At 36.8% G+C, this 14,281-nt stretch overlaps 1 protein-coding gene across 2 annotated transcripts in view; it reads right to left on the bottom strand.

The window, feature by feature from the left end:
- The window catches only part of LOC134747262 (transcription factor egl-13), a 279,811-nt gene that overhangs the window by 98,605 nt on the left and 166,925 nt on the right, over positions 1–14,281 (bottom strand). For both annotated transcript variants that reach the window (XM_063681877.1, XM_063681876.1), the window contains exon 2: positions 10,576–11,100. In XM_063681877.1, coding sequence (XP_063537947.1) covers positions 10,576–11,096 — 521 coding nt within the window. In that variant the 5' untranslated portion in view covers positions 11,097–11,100. The remainder of the gene's footprint in view (positions 1–10,575; positions 11,101–14,281) is intronic.

Raw genomic sequence — 14,281 nt, 5'->3', positions numbered from 1 at the left:
CACAAGCAGCCATTGTCCATACAAAGCCTCGTTGTGGCCTTGTCGATTGTCTTGCGTTTGCGCATCGCATATTTTATTGTCACGTGCTCACGTGTATGGACTACACCACGGATCTATAAGGTACAAGATTGACTGCAAAATATCAAAAGTGCGACGCAAATCCGAATGATCTCCAGTGTCATTGGAAGTATTGAATTCAGAAATAATATCATCATCATTATCATCAGCCTACTCTCGTCCACTGCTGGACATAGTCCTCTCCTATTGCATGCAATTGAGCACGATTTGCGGCAACTCTGATCCAGCTCTTGCCAGCCGCCTTGCTAAGGTCATCGCTCCATCTAGAAATGAATGTGATTGCATATTTTTTTTGCTTTTATTACATAACATTATAGGTATAAGATAATAAGCACTTACCGTATCTACTAGATAAATATTTTCCACTCCAGTAACCGTAAGTTTTGGTAAGTACATTCAAGCGCCGCTATGAATATTTTATTTTCTGCTAGAATATGGGAATAAGGGACCAATCTTTGGATAATTCGAAAACTGTCCAGTCTAAATTGCCGTCGATAATCGTTTTTAGGGTTCCGTACCCAAAGGGTAAAAACGGGACCCTAACCGTCTGCCCGTCTGTCTGTCTGTCACCAGGCTGTATCTCATGAACCGTGATAGCTAGACAGTTAAAATTTTCACAGATGATGTATTTCTGTTGCCGCTATAACAACAAATACTAAAAAGTATGGAACGCTCGGTGCTCGAGTCCGACTCGCACTTGGCCAGTTTTTATTTTTCATTTTACCAATTGTGTAAGAAAGAGACCAACATGTATAACACTTACAATTAGCGAAACCTTTAACTACAAAATTCAACCATAACTTCTTACAAACCATCTGAGTTAGGCGATGAAGCGACTTAATAAGTCGTACAATGGGGCTTCTTGATTAATGATAACATCTAACTCATTCGGCTGCGACCCCCGCTCTGGATCGTACCTGGTTCAACAGATCTCAATTGCAGTGCAGCGAGGGAATGCTGCAGGCATCATGGGGACTTTTGAGCCGGGTACGATGCAGGGTGGAGGCGCATATTAGACCTTTAGTTTATTAGTTTTAGATTATTAGTTTTAATTATTGTTTGTAAATGGATTATATTGGTTAAATTAAATGTTTATTTATTTAAAAAAAAAAAAAAAAAAAAAAAAAAAAAAAAAAAAAAAAAAAAAAAAAAAAAAAAAAAAAAAAAAAAAAAAACTCATTCGTAATTGCTATAAATAACTGTAGTGTTATGAATAAATGCTCAAGTATGTTTATTATTTCTTAATACAATAGAATAGACGCAATTCATTGCTACAATGCTGTGACTTACTTTTGCATAAATATGTTTGGAGAACGCTACATAATCGTTTGACCTTTAAAGCTGTAAGATTGAATCTTATAATTTTAATATAGAAGAACTGAAATCAGAAAGAATTCAGCAGTTAAGGCCGTTCCATTGGTTTGCCGCTGTCTCTGTCACATTTCGCAAGAAAGAACGGGAAAGATCATGCGGGCCAAGTGTCAATTTTGATCGAATTTTGTCGATTTTTATTTATTTTAAAAACGTTACCCTACAATATCGAAATTCGAAAGCTATGAAATTATTATTTAAGTTAAGATTGTTTTTTCTACTTTTTTTGTTTATAGTATCACATAATAAATAACCGAGTAAAGTTGGATTAAAAGTCCGAGTTAGAGGTTACTTTGGGAATTAATTGTATCGAGCGAAGTGTCATAATTCGTGTATCGGAAGCTATGATATTAAAGATAATATAGTCAAGAACTACATATATTTTTTCCACGTCTACGAATATCAACGCCTCTTAGAAAAACAGGATCATATAAGGAGATTTTTCGCCTTCTGGCTTAGGGAACCGCCTTAAAAAGCTTCTCTTTTTCGAGTCCAGTTTCGAGTTTTATGTATTGCGTTTGAAGACTACATGAAAAATACCACCATAAAGCCTCCGTCATCAATTTTGAAGTTCTATATAAATAGCAATAATAAAATAAGAGTGATGACTTACGCTAGACCGGGTCGGGGCAGGGCCGGAGCTTCCAGAGCTTCGTTTTCTATGGAAAGCACCACGTGATCACCGATCAGCCGTCATAGAGAATGACGTGTCGGAGGCTTCGGCCCGGGCCCGGGCCAGTCTAGCGTGAGTCATCCTCAACAAGAATAGTCTATAGGGTATCTAAATCTAAATTATGAATTATATATTTTTGAAACAACGCGAAATTGGTCGCGAAAAATTGCGTCTACTGTTGAAACGATTCTAGTTTTGAGTAGATTTGAGTCTCCAACAAGTAAAAAAAAAACAAAGACATATCCAAGGTTCCAAATTTGAGTGTTAAGGAAAAGTCAAAATTTAAATTTAAATTTTATACTTCACCATAGCATAGAATAAAAAAAAGGAATAAAAAAAAAAGTAATAGACCTATTAGAAAAACAATGATTTTCACTCTAAAGAACACACAAGATTTTTTTTGTCTTACCGTACGTGGGTTTAAGACAAATTGCACATTAAACCTTGAAATTCCGCTATGTCAACGTCTTCCGTAGGTATTTCGTTCCGCCATGTGTGGGCTTCATTGTCTCAGGGCAAACTGTATGAGTCGTGGGCTGTTCACAGTGCACACATACCTTCAATTAAACAAACATACCTATTACTTAACCTTATCTGTATATGATAAGGATCTTGACCGAATTTTTAGTCATCTTTTGGCATTAGAGAACGATTTTTTCTGCTAAATAGGTACAGCACATCCGAGGTTCGAACCCACGATGAATCTTCTTCTTAGTCGGCGTCTTCATTGCTGAAGGTAGTGTCTAGTTTGAAGGGTTTCCTGCGCGATTTACTATGCTCTTCCAAATGTTCTTGTCCTCGGCGGTCTTAATAGCTTCAGGTATTGGCAAGCCGGTGGTGGTTTTTATCAAGTCTGACTATCGGGTAGGTGATCGACCGTGTCGTCTTTCCCCTTCGACCTTACCAATTACCATCAGCTACGAATACGATTAAGAAATAAACATATTATCGTCGATCGTTGCTACAGTTCAAACAAATCGTTGTAACCTTAATCTCCTGCTCCTAATTGTTACATCCATCTTTGTTTTCACCCACAATACTTTTACTCTATTACTCATAAAAAATAATCACAGACTAACGCTTTACAAATTAATATCAATATTTTAAAAGCAAAACGCATTGTTACTAAAACCAAGTACCGCTTTTGACTTACTTTTAAAAGGACTTAACGACACACAAATCTTCATGTGTCTTTCCCCAAAATATGATGCCTTAGCTCGGTCGGCGCTTACGACGCCCAGAATACAATTTGTACTAAAGTTTTGTTAAAAAGAGCGTAAGAGCGCGCTTATTTCCCTTTTATTTAAGACATGTAACCTTTTAGAATTGAGATATAACAGTCATAAATAAGATATTCACATTAACTAATGTTTCACGTCTCTCATAATTTGGAGCAGTTACAATGTGCTCTGGATATATATATCACTACAAATTACTGTTCGTCCATTGTTTAAGTTTTTAGTGGTGTGTGGTGCAAGATGTAAGCTTAGGGCGGGGACTTGTATGTTACTGGAAATAAGTCGCTGAAGATGAATGGACTGATGATGATAAATGCTTGCATTCATAAGTTTCATAAAATGATAAAATTAAGTTGGTTTTGTCAAAGCCATCGGCTAAACTAACAACCATGGATTTAGGTGTTGAAAAACAATTTTTTCGAAATAAATTTTTTTACGAAACGAATTTTGGTTAGTGGAATAAAACAAAAATCTGCGTTTTTATAGGAAATTATGAGTAAATCCGTATTATCTCTGAGTATGTACCTACCTACCTATTTTTACGTGTTATTTATTGTTTTATTTTATTTTACTTTAATTGATAATAGTTATTTTTAATGAATTGTGATTAAACTGACATATACTTACTTATTAATATTTATGAGATGTAAAATTTGTAATTTTATCAATAAAGCAATATGAATATGAATATGAGTGGAATAAGCGATGCAATTGTTTTTACCTACGAATACTAATTTTAACAAAGACTGAAAGAAGTACATCTATAATACAGATTGTTCACTATGATACTATAAGTACAAGTCTGATAATAATAGTTTAAAAATGTAAAGGTTTTTACGCTGCCAACAAGGCCCCAGCCTACGCTTGAAGGAGATGGATGGCCGCATTAAGCCACGTCTTAATCCTCGCGGTGGCGATTAGGCGTTTAATTGCGCCGGGGGGCCGCGGCGTCTGTCTTTTCGGATGGTGGGCCTCAACTGACCATAAATTCTGTGGTTAATAGTGCTGTGACCATATTTTTTATAGATGACGAGATTTTTGCGTCGTTTTACATTTTTGGCCGCTCTTTTAACCCCTAAACATAAAGTGTATTAGGATAACTTCGAAAGCGCGCTTAAGCGGGGTAATTAAGAAAATTGCAAATATCTACTAATAAACTAGCAACTAGCTAGAACTTTGTTATACATCATACATTTATCCATCGCCCTACGCGACAACATTACCATCCTCACCACTTAGATGGTTGGCAGTCCTCAACTGTGCGTTTCTCTAGAAACTTCCTGCCTCGCACAGCTAAACTGTGGAATGAACTGTCGCCTGCGGTATTTCCGGACCGATATGACCTTCAAACCTTCAAGAAAAGAGCGTATTCCCATCTTAAAGGCCGGCAACGCACTTACAACCCCTCTGGTGTTGCGGGTGTCCATGGGCGGCGGTAATCGCTTACCATCAGGTGATCCGTCTGCTCGTTTGCCTCCTATTTCATAAAAAAAAACAGCAAATAGGCCACAGGTTCACTATTACATGTCAAATTTTTACAAGCAATAAAAATAATCAAAAATTACAATAACAAATAAATTTATTCATTATTATCTGAGCACAGGTAGGTATTGAAATAAGAGGTTCTTTATTTACTTGTTACTTAGGAATGTTCCTAAATGATATAAAATATAAATAAACAATGTATCCCATAGTAACTGCGAATAATCAACACAAAAGCTATTAATTATAAGATAGCCGATAACAGCAAATACAAATATTGACACAGATCACTCTGACATCGCCTTAACCTTTCATATAATCATCTCTATTGCTTATCTCAATTTATTGTGAACACTAACTATCATAACCTGAACTATAGGCTAGTATAAATTGTTTAGGGTATAGGCTCATATAACTGTGGTTATATGTTATCTTTTGTGGAACTTCATCCGATGAGGATGTTTTAAAATCCGGTTATATCAATAGATATATGCCTATACATGTCAGCATTTTTTCCGTTGATTAAAGATTATTACTGTTTTTTTGCATTTATTTCCGTTTTTTTGCTGATTTTTAAACGTTTTATTTGCTCTTATTAAATCACATTTACAATCGGGTCAATCGCGAATTTATTATGTTACCTTTATTTACCGACGTTTCGACACAGGTTCCACTGGTCGTCGTCGCGGCTAACTGTCGTCCCAGCAAAATGTCAAAACAGAGAAAAGTGTATGAAAATGTTTGGGGTAGACAACTAAGACAACACATTTCATTTTCAAGCCACCTATACACACATAAATGTTAATTATTGTAAATGTGATTTAATATGTGTTCAAAGCCTGAAGGTTTTAAATCTTATTTGCTCTTTTTAAAGACCTTAAGTATAAATTTTATGAGCAGGTAAGTGTGTGGAAGGAAAATGCAATTTCCACCTTAGCAAAGAATTAATAATTGAAGTGTTTATTTCGAGTAAATTAACTTGGTTCGCAGTTACAGTCGTTTAGTCGTAACTTTCATCCCTTTGACTGTTTCTGTAGATCTCACCATCTTCCTTTTTTTGCCACGGCTCATGGGAGCCTGGGGTCCGCTTGACAACTAATCCTAAGAATTGACGTAAGCACTAGTTTTTACGAAAGCGACTGCCATCTGACCTTCCAACCTAGAGGGGGAACTAGGCCTTGTTAGGATTAGTCCGGTTACCTCAAGATGTTTTCCTTCACCGAAAAGCGACTGGTAAATATCAAATGATATTTCGTACATAAGTTCCGATAATGCATGAAAGCCAATTTTTTTTTCGCGATTTCGGGGTTGATTCCATAGCAAAAGTTGCTCAGTGTAATCCCGAAACCTCCCTGGCCAGGGGAATGCACTTATTTTTTTGCCACCGTGTAGTCTAAAAAGGGAAATATACTATACTCGTAGTTCACCGATAATCATTACTGCAAGCCATAAACCTACCTAACTTTACTCTCCCCTCAAAGTTATTAAGTGTGTAATGTAACACGTTTGTCGCAAGACAAATTGCGTAAAAAGATCCAAGATAACTAACTTCCCACAACTAAAACTAAACAGCAAGCAACATGAGACAATTAAGCATATAAATTTAAACAATTAAGACAACGTTTTTACATTAAATTAACTAAATGGTCCTAATCTCGGCTCAGACTGAGAGTTTTCAGGCAATTTAGTGAACAATAAACAACTTTGTTTTGTTACTGTGTTATTTTAGAAATAGCCATAATGGTGAAGAATTACGGTTAGGTAGAAATTACATATTTAGTTAAATGTTATAATTTTTTGGGGTTTGCGCTTCCAGCTTATTTTAGCAATGAGCAGGGCAATTAAAATTTACCAGCCAGGCCTACTTGAAAAAAGAATGTTTGTTGTCGAAAGTGAAAAACACATAAACCATGGGTTTTCTGAAGCTTCCTATTTATTGTATATATGTAGAGCAGAGGCTCGGACCAGAGTCAAAAATCTGTTGATATTTATAATATTACTGGCGTCGCAGGCTAAGAGGAGAGACGAGCGGTGCAATTTAAGTGCAATGTGCTTATATCAGTGCAATATTTCAAATATCAGCGGATTTTTAATCTTCATCCGATTCGCTCTGTGATCCGATTCGCCTCGGTCTACCCTAGTAGTTTCTATTGGACTTGTCCAAGGGCCTGACACTCTTTGATAGAGAAATATAGTCTTATTGCGATTCCTATAAGAGGAAAGAGGAAATAGTGCCATGCTTTGTCCTTATCACCGACCGGGTGGCATCATGTAGGAGGCGATGGCGAAATACTGAAATTTATAAGAGTGAAAGAGAAAACATCCTATGCTGCCCAAATTTTATATGAATATTCTGTCTCTTACCTCCGGTCGCTCGTCGGCGCGTCTATAACTACTTATGTCTTACTTACTTATTATGTCTATGTATGGATGGTATAGAAAGGATCGCAATCTCTTATGGCAGAATGAGGGCTAACGCGTATGAATTCGCCGCTAGGGGCGCTAGTGTAGATGGTGGTCTTTTCCATAGTTCGAAATGTCAAATGTCACTTGTCACTTCAATGAGTGACAGCTGTTCATTAGTCTTTTGGACCACCATCAACAGAGGCGCCAACTGGTGAGCAAAAAAACGATAGCCCTCATTGTTGTAAAAGTGACCGCGTTAAGCTTTAAATAATAGTTCCTAATCTCTCCGGTGGCGCTAGTTAGGCTCTGGGACATGAGTATAACATGAACCATATAAGGCAACAAATAACCCGACCAAATTACGTAGGTTGTTGTGGTAGTATTTCGGTGTATGGTGGCGCCGCCTAATTACTGTTTTTTGATGGACACTTTTCATACATAGAGATTTGGCTCCTTTATATAGTCTCCATGGTTTCAAACCTGAGGTTTGCAATGAGTGACGTAATTCAAAATATACCTTTGACAGAACCTCAATTAGGTTGATACCAACAACTAAAGGAATAGGCGTATATTTGCAATCTTGTGACATGGAAAGTTTCAGAAATATTGAAAACTGGATTATAAAATCGCCAGTATATAAACGTTTCACCATATCAACTACATTGTGTTTACAATGTTTCCGCTGCATCTCCTAATCTCTGTAACTGCATCAGCTATTAAGGTAACTTTATGCTATAAAATTATAATAGTTGCTTAAGTAAAAGCTTAGGTCGAAGCGTTTAAATACAATACTTAAACCGTCGTTGGTTACATTTGCATTATGTATACTTTTTAGAGTTCCGTACCCAATGGGCAAGAACGGGACCCTATATTCTAAAACTCCACTCTCCGTCTGTCCACCTGTCTGTCACCATGCGGTATCTCATGAGATACAGCCTGCGACTGCGATAGCTAATAGACAGTTGACATTTTCACAGATGATGTATTTCTGTTGCCGCTATGACAACAAATACTAAAAAGTATGGAACCCTCGGTGGGCGAGTCCGACTCGCACTTGTCCGGTTTTAACAGATTTATACTGGCATAATTTGACGTTGTTAAGCTGCACGCAGTACAGTTGAGTCGCTAGCTGCACAATAGGTACACGTGGGGTCATTTTTAGGGTTCCGTACCTCAAAAGAAAAAACGGAACCCTTATAAGATCACTTCGTTGTCGGTCCGTCCGTGCGTACAATAACAGGGAAAAATCTCAAATTATAAAGGTGTAAAAAATAATAATATTATAAGTTAAAATGTACGGAACCCTCGTTAAATTTTAGTCAGACTACCATAGTTATTATGTAACTAGTTCGTTGTATATCACCTATCAATTTCTAAATTTGACTAGTTTGAACCTGTCAGTTCCACCATACTGCATTATCACCAACTATATCCTGTCACCATCAGCTACTATGCGACTATTAACCAACCAAATAGCTATAAAAGGCCAGTAAACTGGCGTTTAGCGGTTTTATAGTTGGCCTGCGGTGGTCGCACTCTTAACATTGTTTTTAATGAGTAGTATAATGGTCAATTAAACTGTGTAACGACTGCTGAGAATAGTCGCACACTGTAAGGACATACGTATTTCTATGTTATTGACTTGACGGAACTCCAGTGTAATTTGCCCTCTAGTTATATTATAGTTGTCATAGATTTTGAGGTCGTTTTTAAATTGGACATTTGAGGTAAAGAGATGGGAATAGCATCAGTGCTTTCAGGAAGATGAAATAATTTGAAACGCCTTAAAAGGCCACAGAATGACTGGATTTCCAGTCGCTTTTTACGTGGAATCCTTGTTTAAAAAGGGGTAAATCCCTTCATGTTAGTAGCATTTAAGCTCGTTTTAGATTGAACCATAATTTGAACGTGACAACAAGTTAGTTGAAACTTTTCCTTAAATATGCGGAAGCTATTGAGTTTACTGAAAGGGCTATTGAAAATGCTTTAGTTATTTATATGTTATATATACTAGTGAATCTGTGTTAGGTACTAGTGTGCCCTGTTAATTCAGGATTTTACATTTTCATTTTACGTTGCTATTATTTTTAGATTTCTAGTACAAGAAAGTGCAAACAAAATAAACGTCCCAATTAATCCCATTGTGTTGCCATTTACGACTAGAATGTACATAATACCATTGATAATCGGGTCTATCGCGAATTTATTTTGTTACCTTTATTTAGCGACGTTACGACACAGGTTTCACTGGTCGTGGTCGTGGCTAACTGACGTCCCAACAAAATGTCAAAACAGAGATTTGTGCGACTACCCGACGGAAAGTGTATGAAAAACACATAACCACTACACATAATTAACATTTATGTGTAGTGGGTGGTTTGAAAATGTGTTGTCTAACCCAAACTTTTTTATACACTTTTCGTCGGGTAGTCACACAAATTAATCTCTGTTTCGACATTTTGCTGGGACGTCAGTTAGTCGCGACCACGACCAGTGAAACCTGTGTCGAAACGTCGGTAAATAAAGGTAACAAAATAAATTCGCGATAGACCCGATTATAAATGTGATTTAAGAGATTAGATTAGATTATTTATTTCATGAGACAATTACATAATAAGTTTGCATTGATGTCAAAGAGATAAGAATTTGTATTATGATGATATGTGTGTAAAGCGCAAAGGTTTTAAATGTTATATATTACCATTCATTAAACATGTAATAATCAAGTCGTTATTCAGAATAACGACCGAATGACTTACTTCCTAGATGGCGCGTAATTATAAACAAAGCGAGACAAAACACCGGATAACACGGATACGAATGTGACTGATAATGTGCAAATCAATTAGTCTATCATTGTTGGTCGTTAGATAACTGTAATTGCGGAGTAACCTGGTTTTATTATCTTAGATCAGTGGTTTGTTACTGTATGAATTTTGTCCAAAGTTCCGTAGGATAAGTCTTGCTTGGTGTAAGACGAGTATCTTATTTTCTACGGTCACCTAAAGATGAAGGTAGGCAGTGTTGATACAATGCGATGATAATAACATTGGAAAACAGTTCGTTAGTCTGTCTTTTAGGTAATGGAAACTTGTATGTGTATGTACTAAGAACGAACGCATCAGAATTTTTGTATCGGACCAATTACCTACATATACTTATCGGACAATTTAAATACGCAGTGTATAAGGTAGACTCATAAAAACCTGGTGCAAGATTTGTCCTGAGCTATATGTATCAAATTCTTTTTTGCTTTCGTAAATCAAACACTCTAAAACAGTACCTAGTAGTAGGTAGGTACCTGCAAATAAAATAAGCTCAACTTACTTGTTCTGCTTAACAGGCGTAGTTGACGGCGTAGGCCTCTTCTCCTCTTTAATCGTACTATTGTTCATTTTAGACGTTAACCTCTTCAGCACGTCATCCATCGACCGCTTATGCGGGTTCCCGAGCGACAGCGCGCTATTGTGATTAAGCAATGAATTGTTATTATTGCAAAGACCCAATTTAGCTTCAGCCCCAGGACTGCTACATTCGGAGGAACCGCGGCGTCTAGCTTGAAGATCATTGACTTGATGAAGACTTAAAAAAGAGGAGGGGACTAGAAGATTATTTGTCATTTCTAAGCTTTGCTCGAATCTTTGTTTCTTGCTCGGTCTTTCTTCTTCGAACTGATCCTCCTCACTGATGGAACTTCTGATGGAAGAACTTGGGGAGAACTTGTAGTAGGTCTGGTCGTCCTCCTGGGTATCCGGAAAGTCCAGGGGAGCCGGGCCGGCTTCGGGCTTGTCCGTGTCGGCAGCACCTTCTTGCAATTTCGACGGAGGTGACTTTCGTTTAGATGACATGTTTCTGGAAAGATGGAGAAGGAATTGGTTAGTTCAATGTGTGTAGTTTCAAATATAAAGTATGACCACATTGCCAAAGTCTTAATTTTTCATCTGCCCGGGCCTTGACTCCTCAATATATTCATTAAGTTTTCGTATGTAACTGTAAAATTTTGGCTGTTCAAAACACAAACTTAATGTTGACATGGAGGCCGAATTCGAACTTAAATTTTAATATATAAATGATATAATTTAGTTTTTATTCGCCTGTGCGCTTCGCTCGCGATGATACATGTACGAACAAGTACGAGCGAAATGCACGCGCAAATGATAACAAAATGACATTATTTAGATATCAAAATGTACGTTCGAATTGGCCTCCTTCTTAAGTTGAATGTAGGGATGCTCTGATCTGTGGTAAAGCAGGCTTCGTCTTAGGTACTGATTAATTGGTACCTAAGACCAGCAAATCCGAATTAACTATCACTACAAACAGCCAAAGACAATCCACCAAATCTACTTATCCGCAATCAGTCAAGATGGCTTGATTACAAACGCAAGCATATCGTTCAAACGCTTATCTAAAACCCGGGTCAGATGTCAAACGTTTCCCCACACTGTGATCCCCAAAACGGTTTACGTTTACTCATAGCCGATATACGCTTACGACCTTTACTTTTGGATTACTGGCAGTTCCAAAAGGGCTTATAGGTTATGTAGTGTAATGGGAGTTAGGATATTTTGGAGTTGAAGTGTGGGGGAGTCTCAAACTCGCTTCGTTAAAGCTTCTAATTGAGCCTTGCTAATTGCACTGCCTTTGGACTTAAGGTGTCCTCTATGTACGAGGCTGGGGCGTGACGTTTAGGTGAGACTGTTTGACGTTTGTTTTAGTGTGGGTTAACCAACTAGTTTATTTACCTTTGTCTGTTGAATCTAGAAGACGACACGTGAACATAATCGTACAAGGCGTATATACCTTAATGTTAAATAAAATAAATGTTGACTAGAATTCCAAAAACAAATTTTATTGGAAACCATTTTAATATACAAAAATACTAATGCGGGTAAAAACAGCGCCTTTTCTTTCTAATAAGCTGACTTTGGTAATTATATGTATCATTTTTACTTTCTGAGATACAGAAAGAAGTACATCGGTCGGTTGGATTGGATTCAAAAAAAAATTTATACATATAGGTATTATAATAAATATGTATAATATACTTACTGTACGAGCAGGTAAGTGTAAGTATAATTAGAGATTTGAATGATTCACGGTTAGTTTCACTAGACTTATATTGACCATGATTACCTCTTGTATTATTTGTGAGCTCCCGATATTCACGGTCTATATCCCGGTCAATATAAGTCAAGTGTAAGTATAGCTATGTTTCATTGTTATCTAGGTAATCAACTTTAACAGTTTATTTGTTCAAATCAGAACGAGCGTCTGCGAAGTTCCTGCACTTCGCAAATTGGATAAACGAAGTACAAATAACGAGTTTCACTTCGTTTCTTATCTAGATGCTAAAAGTACAGTCGCCATCGGATATATATATTTTTTCTTTATACCACGTCGGTGGCAATTAAGCATACGGCCCGCCTGATGGTAAGCAGTTACCGTAGCCTATGGACGCCTGCAACACCGGAGATATTACACGCGCGTTGCCGACCCTAACACTCCTCTCCCTCGTTGAGCTCTGGCAACCTTACTTACCGGCAGGAACACAACACTATGAGTAGGGTCTAGTGTTATTTGGCTGCGGTTTTCTGTAAGGTGGAGGTACTTCCCCAGTTGGGCTCTGCTCTATATCTGGAATGACATACGCTGTCCTGCCGCGCTGTGCTGTATTATAGGAGCGGCCAAGTTTTTCCACAAATGAACACAGCCTCTTTTTTTAAAAGTGCATGTTCAGATAATTTTGAGCCGCTCCGATATATTTGATGTTTGAAATGTATTTGTCAATTGTCGTTACTGGATTGTTCGTTTCTCCTTGCACCATCTTAGTGTTTCTGTTTGGCCCTATATGGTTGACTGGTAGAGAATGATTTTTGGCGTTAAGTCCGCCATTAGTACATAACATCTTTGTGCAATAAAGCTTAAAGTGCCTCAGGCTCATTTAGGTTTAGATTTTGTTTAATCTCTGTAGACTAGTAAATTACTTTAATGTACAAAAAAAATTGTTAACATGAAATTCATATTTAAGTACAAAGGCGAGCTTATCCTTATAAGGGATCTCTTCCAGCTAACCTTAGAGTAAATGAGTGGAAAATTCGAATTAGATATATAGACAAACTTACAGAACGTACAATAATAAATGTGTAAATTCTCTGTTTTGTGATAATAAATGTGTAATTATCAATTTCATCATTATTGACATAATAATAAAGAAATAAAGTTTAAATAAATAAATAAAAATAAATAAGTACCTATGTTGTCATTGTCACTATCCACGGTATAACAAGGGTCAATTTCAAATCAGTTAGTAATTTAAAAGAAAGCGCAGAATAATCAAAATAAAGCGTAGACAAAATCTACCTCGAGCCGCCTGTACAGTACAAAGCACAAAAAAACTACAAGGTAAAATTTCCCTCGCAACCCCTAACACAATTCCGCACATTATATTAGCCGACGTCGACAAGTCGATTTCGTTAAGGGAGAACTACAGCCTGTTGCCTTTCACGAGGGTCACCGTTATTCTATAAAGCTTCCCATAGACTAGATAGTCCGAGTTTTCCATAAAAAAAATATATAATACACAAACACTCAATTGGTACGAGCAGGGTTCGGAGTTGGAACCTGGACCTCCGATTAAAAAGTTACTATCGGTAGTATCGGTCTATCAGGGCAACAAACTATGCGGTTTGAATGACCCAAAAAGGATGTCACTCCACTCCCTTCTTTTTTGTTTTTGTAAAATTGTTCCCAGTCTCAAATTACAAAATAATTTTGAGTTTCTGGGAATTATATTTTAAAATAAGAACATAGATAGGTACATGTTACATAAAACTAGGTAATCGTATTGTTACTAACGAACTGCTAATTTTAATTATATAATACATAAATACGATAAACGATAACAATCCAGACGATTATTATGATAACATTAGTCTGTTTACGTCAGTGCACTGAAATAAACAATATTCATTGTAACGTAATTATTTACAATAAAATACGATCGAGTTTGAAATAAATATAACTAGAAAAT

This window comes from Cydia strobilella, chromosome 14 (genome assembly GCF_947568885.1).
Source record: "Cydia strobilella chromosome 14, ilCydStro3.1, whole genome shotgun sequence".
Classification (NCBI taxonomy): Eukaryota; Metazoa; Arthropoda; class Insecta; order Lepidoptera; family Tortricidae; genus Cydia; species Cydia strobilella.
Note: the sequence above shows the minus strand (reverse complement) of the source record. Positions and strands in the feature narration are given on the sequence as shown.